The sequence below is a fragment of the Coregonus clupeaformis genome, unplaced genomic scaffold (genome assembly GCF_020615455.1).
Source record: "Coregonus clupeaformis isolate EN_2021a unplaced genomic scaffold, ASM2061545v1 scaf0516, whole genome shotgun sequence".
Taxonomy (NCBI): Eukaryota; Metazoa; Chordata; class Actinopteri; order Salmoniformes; family Salmonidae; genus Coregonus; species Coregonus clupeaformis.
In genome coordinates this window covers 209,703-216,352 of record NW_025533971.1, presented here as the reverse complement: position 1 = coordinate 216,352, position 6,650 = coordinate 209,703, and the positions used below count along the sequence as shown (strand labels likewise).

Below are 6,650 nucleotides of genomic sequence, written 5' to 3'. Positions count from 1 at the left end.
AAACTCTTATCAGTGTGGTTATGGAAACTCTTAACAGTGTGGTTATGGAAACTTTTATCAGTGTGGTTATGGAAACTTATCAGTGTGGTTATGGAAACTCATATCAGTGTGGTTATGGAAACTTATCAGTGTGGTTATGGAAACTCTTATCAGTGTGGTTATGGAAACTTTTATCAGTGTGGTTATGGAAACTTTTATCAGTGTGGTTATGGAAACTCATATCAGTGTGGTTATGGAAACTTTTATCAGTGTGGTTATGGAAACTCATATCAGTGTGGTTATGGAAACTCTTATCACTGTGGTTATGGAAACTCTTATCACTGTGGTTATGGAAACTCTTATCACTGTGGTTATGGAAACTGTTATCAGTGTGGTTATGGAAACTTTTATCAGTGTGGTTATGGAAACTCTTATCAGTGTGGTTATGGAAACTTTTATCAGTGTGGTTATGGAAACTCAAATCAGTGTGGTTATGGAAACTTTTATCAGTGTGGTTATGGAAACTCTTATCAGTTTGGTTATGGAAACTTTTATCAGTGTGGTTATGGAAACTCTCATCAGTGTGGTTATGGAAACTCTTATCAGTGTGGTTATGGAAACTTTTATCAGTGTGGTTATGGAAACTCATATCAGTGTGGTTATGGAAACTCATATCAGTGTGGTTATGGAAAATGTTATCACTGTGGTTATGGAAACTCATATCAGTGTGGTTATGGAAACTTTTATCAGTGTGGTTATGGAAACTCTTATCCGTGTGGTTATGGAAACTTTTATCCGTGTGGTTATGGAAACTCTTATCAGTGTGGTTATGGAAAATGTTATCACTGTGGTTATGGAAACTCATATCAGTGTGGTTATGGAAACTTTTATCAGTGTGGTTATGGAAACTCTTATCAGTGTGGTTATGGAAACTTTTATCAGTGTGGTTATGGAAACTCTCATCAGTGTGGTATATGGAAACTTTTATCAGTGTGGTTATGGAAACTTTTATCAGTGTGGTTATGGAAACTCATATCAGTGTGGTTATGGAAACTCATATCAGTGTGGTTATGGAAACTCTTATCAGTGTGGTTATGGAAACTCTTATCACTGTGGTTATGGAAACTCATATCACTGTGATTATGGAAACTGGCCATCAAAAGGTTCGGGGCTGGATCAAAAACATCCCAGCCCAGGCCAAACGACACCACTGATCCCTGGGTGTTATTGATCAACTTCCAGGACAAATATAACTTCATTATTTTAAAGTCCTAGTTAAATTCTGTCTAATCATTTCCTACAATGACACCACATTCAGGAAGTGTCATAATTTATTTGGTGCAAAGCTACATACATATAAGCACTGATTCATGTTGTTAGTCTGTATGTCCCACTCATACATTTCCACCCTGTCAGGCTAAATTGGAAATAACATTTATCACATTTCTAAATGTAAAAATATGTTTGATAGAGAAGTTAAAATCCTGTTCAAGTGTTCACCATTATGCTAGCGCAAAACTTTCTCCCTCACAGAGCTATGACTAATTTAGGCTCAACATTTCCACCCTGTAAGGTTCCACCCTGTAAGGTTCCACCCTGTTAGGTTCCACCCTGTAAGGTTCCACCCTGTTAGGTTCCACCCTGTTAGGGTGATGCACCAATATGTTTTTCTGAAACGCAAACGTAACTTTTTTTTCATAGAGTACAAAAAAATATATATATATATATATATAAAGAAATATCCAAAAGTGATGAGGTCCAAAAGGCACCGGATACTAGGAATGACCCAACTAGCAATTTTTTAAAATATCCAAATCATATAATGAACATCTAAGGGTTCATACTTGTATCCAATATATAAAAGTGTATCATCAAAACAAAATACACATTTTAATCTGATGTTAGATATGATCATGTATCCAAATACAAAAACAGGCCTATTTTTGAGGAAGATTTCATATAAACAATGATTTCATGTGGCATTAACAAAAACACATTCTCAGTCAAAAACATAAGTCAGAACATAGCCTCTCTATTCTCTCATGTGATTTCAGGTCCTCTGACTGGGAAAATGTCTTTCCACAATGAGAGCAGTGGTATGTCTTCTCCTCCTGTGTATGTATCCTTTCATGCTTATTCAGGTGCCTTAACCAGTTAAATGTCTTTCCACACTGGGAGCAGTGGTAGGTCTTATCCCCTCCTGTGTGTGTCCTGTCATGCCTATTCAGGGCCCCTAACTGGGTAAAACTCTTTCCACACAGGGAGCATCGGTAGGGCTTTTCTTGTGTGTGTGTCCTCTCATGCTCTTTTAGGTTCCCTAACTGTGTGAAACTCTTTCCACACTGGGAACATTGGAAAGGCTTTTCTCCTGTGTGTATCTTCTCATGCTGTTTTAGGTTCCCTAACTGGGTAAAACCCTTACCACACTGGGAGCATTGGAAAGGTTTTTCTCCTGTGTGGGACCTCTCATGCGTTTTCAGGCTCCCTAACCAGGCAAAAGTCATTCCACACTGGGAGCATTGGAAAGGCTTTTCTCCTGTGTGTATTCTCTCATGCCGTTTTAGGTACCCTAACCAGCTAAAACTCTTTCCACAGCAGGAACAGTGGTAAGGCTTCTCTCCAGAGTGTATTCTTGTATGTATTTTCAGGCTCCCTAATTGGTTAAAACTCTTTCCACACTGACGGCAGTGGTAGATCTTCCTCCCTCCAGAGTGTGTCATCTCATGCTCCTTCAGGCTCCTTAACCAGCGAAAACTAATTCCACAGTGGGAGCAGTGGTAAGGCTTCTCTCCTGTGTGTATTCTCTTATGTATTTTCAGGCTCCCTAACTGACTAAAACTCTTTCCACACTGGGAACATTGGAAAGGCTTTTCTCCTGTGTGAGTCCTCTCATGCTCTTTTAGGTTCTGTAACTTAGTAAAACTCTTTCCACAGTGGGAGCAGTGGTGTCGTCTCACTGGTTTGGACGTCTCTGGGTCTGGTTCCCCTGAAGGACTCTTCCCGCTGTCAGAGTGAGAGTCTGGTCTCTCTCCTACCAAAGACAGAGTATTTAGTTAAACAGAGACCTGATTTGAAACCTCCACATGATAAAACTGTCTTCGTATGTGGTTTAATCAGTGGTGGAAAAAGTACCCAATTGTCATACTTCAGTAAAAGTATCGATACCTTAATAGAAAGTTACTCAAGTAAAATTGAAAGTCACCCAGTAAAATACTATTTGAGTAAAAGTCTAAAAGTATTTGGTTCTAAATATAAAGTAAATGTAATTGCTAAAATATACTTAAGTATCAAAAGTAAAAGTCAAAGTATAAATAAATTCTAATTCCTTATATTAAGCAAAGCAGAAGGCACCATTTTCTTTGTTTTTAAAATGTACAGATAGCATAGGGGCACACTCCAACACTCAGACATAATTTACAAACGATGTATTTGTGTTTAGTGAGTCTGCCAGATCAGAGGCAGTAGGGATGACCAGGGATGTTGTCTTGATAAGTGCGTGAATTGGTCAATTTTCCTGTCCTGCTAAGCATTCTAAATGTAACGAGTACTTTTGGGTGTCAGGGAAAATGTATGGAGTAAAAAGTACATCATTTTTTTTAGGAATGTAGTGAAGTAAAAGTTGTCAAAAATATCAATAGTAAAGTAAAGTACAGATACCCAAAAAAAACTAAAGTAGTACTTTAAAGTATTTTTACTTAAGTACTTTACACAACTGGGTTTAATCCAGATCCCTTAATAACCTGAGGTCAGTTTTCACAAAACAAATCATGTAGAGCTTTAAAATCTAATCTTGCTCTCATGGAATGTCTTTAGGCTGAGCAGTCTTACGTCTGAGAGCGCGACAGCAACCGTGTCGCGTTAAAATGACATCACCTGTCAGTAGACAATACGCTATGAAAGTAACGTGTCATTTAGCCTTGTAGTTTTTAATGGTCTTCAATGGGCTAAAACTTAATGAAAGTGTGATTCCTCATGGAACTAGAACAAGAAAGACTGGGGGATTTCCACTAAATGGAATCTATTTAGGAGGAAGTATTTATGACATATATTTTACATGGGTATCTTAAAGCATAATTGAGAAATAATGAATTGAAGTTGGAACATATGTGACATGTTGGCCTTACCCAGGCACCCTTTAAAGTTGCTCAGTTTCGGTAAAAAGCTGAGGGATGGGGGCTGGAGAAATGTAACTACTCTCAAATTCATAGAGAAAGCTATTGTAGCAACCTTAACCCAAAACCTAGCGACCTCATCAAGAAGTTCAGACAAGTCTCTGGGCAGCCATTTTGTTGCTGTTTAAAACCTAGGTTGCCCACACATCAATCAATCAACCAATCTGCAGTTCAAACAATAACAAAGCTGTCATTCCACCACTGTTTTGGTAATAAGATGATGATGGGGCTGGAGAAATGTAACTACTCTCAAATTCATAGACAGACCTATGGATGCAAGGACTGACCATCCATGACATCACCATTATAGTTTTAACCATGTTGAGGCTATACAGTGTTGGTTCACATTTACACTGTTTCTAAACATTGGAGTAGAAAAAGCTTATTTTGGGATCTGATGGGGTACGACAGTTGAACTAAGCTCATGAGGCATTTATAAGTGATTTCTTCAAGAATGAATGGGTACATATCATTAATGTATGAGTCCCAAAATGGATGTAGAAACTGCTGATTGCCCCTTTAAGTGTACATCTTGGGCTAGGCTAATAGGAGATATTGAGGACTACAGTATTTCAGACATTGTCATTGGATGCATTAAAATCAATTGTTAACGTTTTGTTGATGGACCACTCTTGATGTTCTACACGTTACAGTGTAGCTTTAACCATTCCTACCGAACAACATTAAAGTGTACAACTTCAGTACAATGCCCCTTTAATGAATATTGGTTCAACGACTGCAGATTTTGTGCCCCTGTTAAGATGGTACTTACTGGTGTTAAACAGATCTCCAAACTCCTCTTCCTCTTTCAACGTGACAGTTATCTCTCCCACATCTTCCTCTTCTTTCACTCTGAACGCGTCTTCCTCTTCTTTCACTGTAACATCTTCCTCCTCTTTCACTCTGAACGCGTCTTCCTCTTCTTTCACTGTAACATCCTCCTCCTCTTTCACTCTGAACGCGTCTTCCTCTTCTTTCACTGTAACATCCTCCTCCTCTTTCACTCTGAACGCGTCTTCCTCTTCTTTCACTGTAACGTCTTTCTCTTCTTCTTTCACGGTAACAGCTTCACCCTCTACTTGTTTTTGTATTGTAACATCCTCCTCTTCCTCCTCCTCTTTCACTAGAGCTTCTTTCTCCGTCCAGCAGACCTCCTCTTCTTTAGCAGGAGGAGAGTAGCTTAGTGAGCTCATGGTCGGGGATGTTAGCTAGCTAGTTAGCATTAGCAACTAGCCTGGTTCTAAGCTAACTTAGCAAACCAGCTAGCTGACAAACAACGTAAATATATAATTAAATGGGCCAACAAGTACATACGACTGAAGTGTTTTTAAAACACAGCGAATCATATACACCAAAACAGTGTAAAGAGCGTGAATGTTTCAGCTGTATTGGCTAGAAAGCTACCGAGGTGGCTGACAAGCTGCTCCTGCTGTCGTTGTTGTTGAAGAAGCGTCCCGTCCACTAGATTATACGTCACGCTGGCAGCATCGCCTGAAAGATGCATCGCCATCTGCTGACTGGAGTGGGTAACGCAGTTGAGGAACCAGAAGTTAATTTTTCAATTATTTTATAAAAGTGTAATATTATATTAAAAGATGTTCAAATAGAACTATGTGTTGATTGATTCGTTTTTAATGACTGAGAATTTAAAACAAACTTTACACCCACTACACATTGGAATTTAATCATAACCAGAAGCACATCTTTGATCATAGCCCAAAGGTGGTTTATTAAATTCTTCAAAATGTTCATGACTTTGTCAATCAACTTGTTCTTAATAAATCTAAATCATGGTTAAGTGTTTCTGAATCAATATGGACTTTAAGAAATGAAAGTCCTTTGGGGTCATTTTGACCCCAGCCAAAAGCACCTTTGATAAATAGGACGTTTATTTGAATCTAGGTTTTTCTGTAGACATAACACGTTATCCATCCCACCAGAGGATGGAGGCGGACCTGTATCAGTGATTCTGTCCAGATAGACACCTGCAGATACACAGTATAGCTCCACCCATGTACTCTTCTAAGATTGGACTTTCCTATACTACATATCATATGACTGTGTACAAATCTGCCAAATGTAGAAAAGTCTGCCAATGGTAGAAAAGTCTGCCAATTGTAGAAAAGTCTGCCATTGTCTGCCATTGGTGTCAACGTCAACAAAACAAAGGAGATGATGGTGTACTTCAGGAAACAGCAGAGGGTGCACCCCCTGTCCACATCGACGGGACCGCAGTGGAGAAGGTGGAAAGCTTCAAGTTCCTTGGCGTACACATCACTGACAAACTGAAATGGTCCACCCACGCAGACAGTGTGGAGGCTGAAGAAATTTGGCTTGGCACCTAAAACCCTCACAAACTTTTACAGATGCACAATTGAGAGCATCCTGTCGGACTGTATCACGCAGCCTTGTACGGCAACTGCACCGCCCGCAAACGCAGGGCTCTCCAGAGGGTGGTGCGGTCTGCCGAACGAAACGCATTACCGGGGGCAAACTACC

The 6,650-nt window shown here is 39.5% G+C and overlaps 1 protein-coding gene across 1 annotated transcript; it reads right to left on the bottom strand.

Moving 5' to 3' along the window:
- Positions 1 to 1,296: 1,296 nt before the first annotated feature.
- On the bottom strand, positions 1,297 to 5,655 carry LOC121556412 (zinc finger protein 501-like). Its single transcript, XM_041870319.2, has 3 exons — positions 5,624 to 5,655; positions 4,924 to 5,057; positions 1,297 to 3,010 (listed from the first exon to the last, which is right to left on the bottom strand). The coding sequence occupies exons 1-3, from the start codon at positions 5,653 to 5,655 to the stop codon at positions 1,983 to 1,985; spliced, it is 1,194 nt and encodes a 397-aa protein (XP_041726253.1). The 3' UTR covers positions 1,297 to 1,982.
- Positions 5,656 to 6,650: the final 995 nt, after the last annotated feature.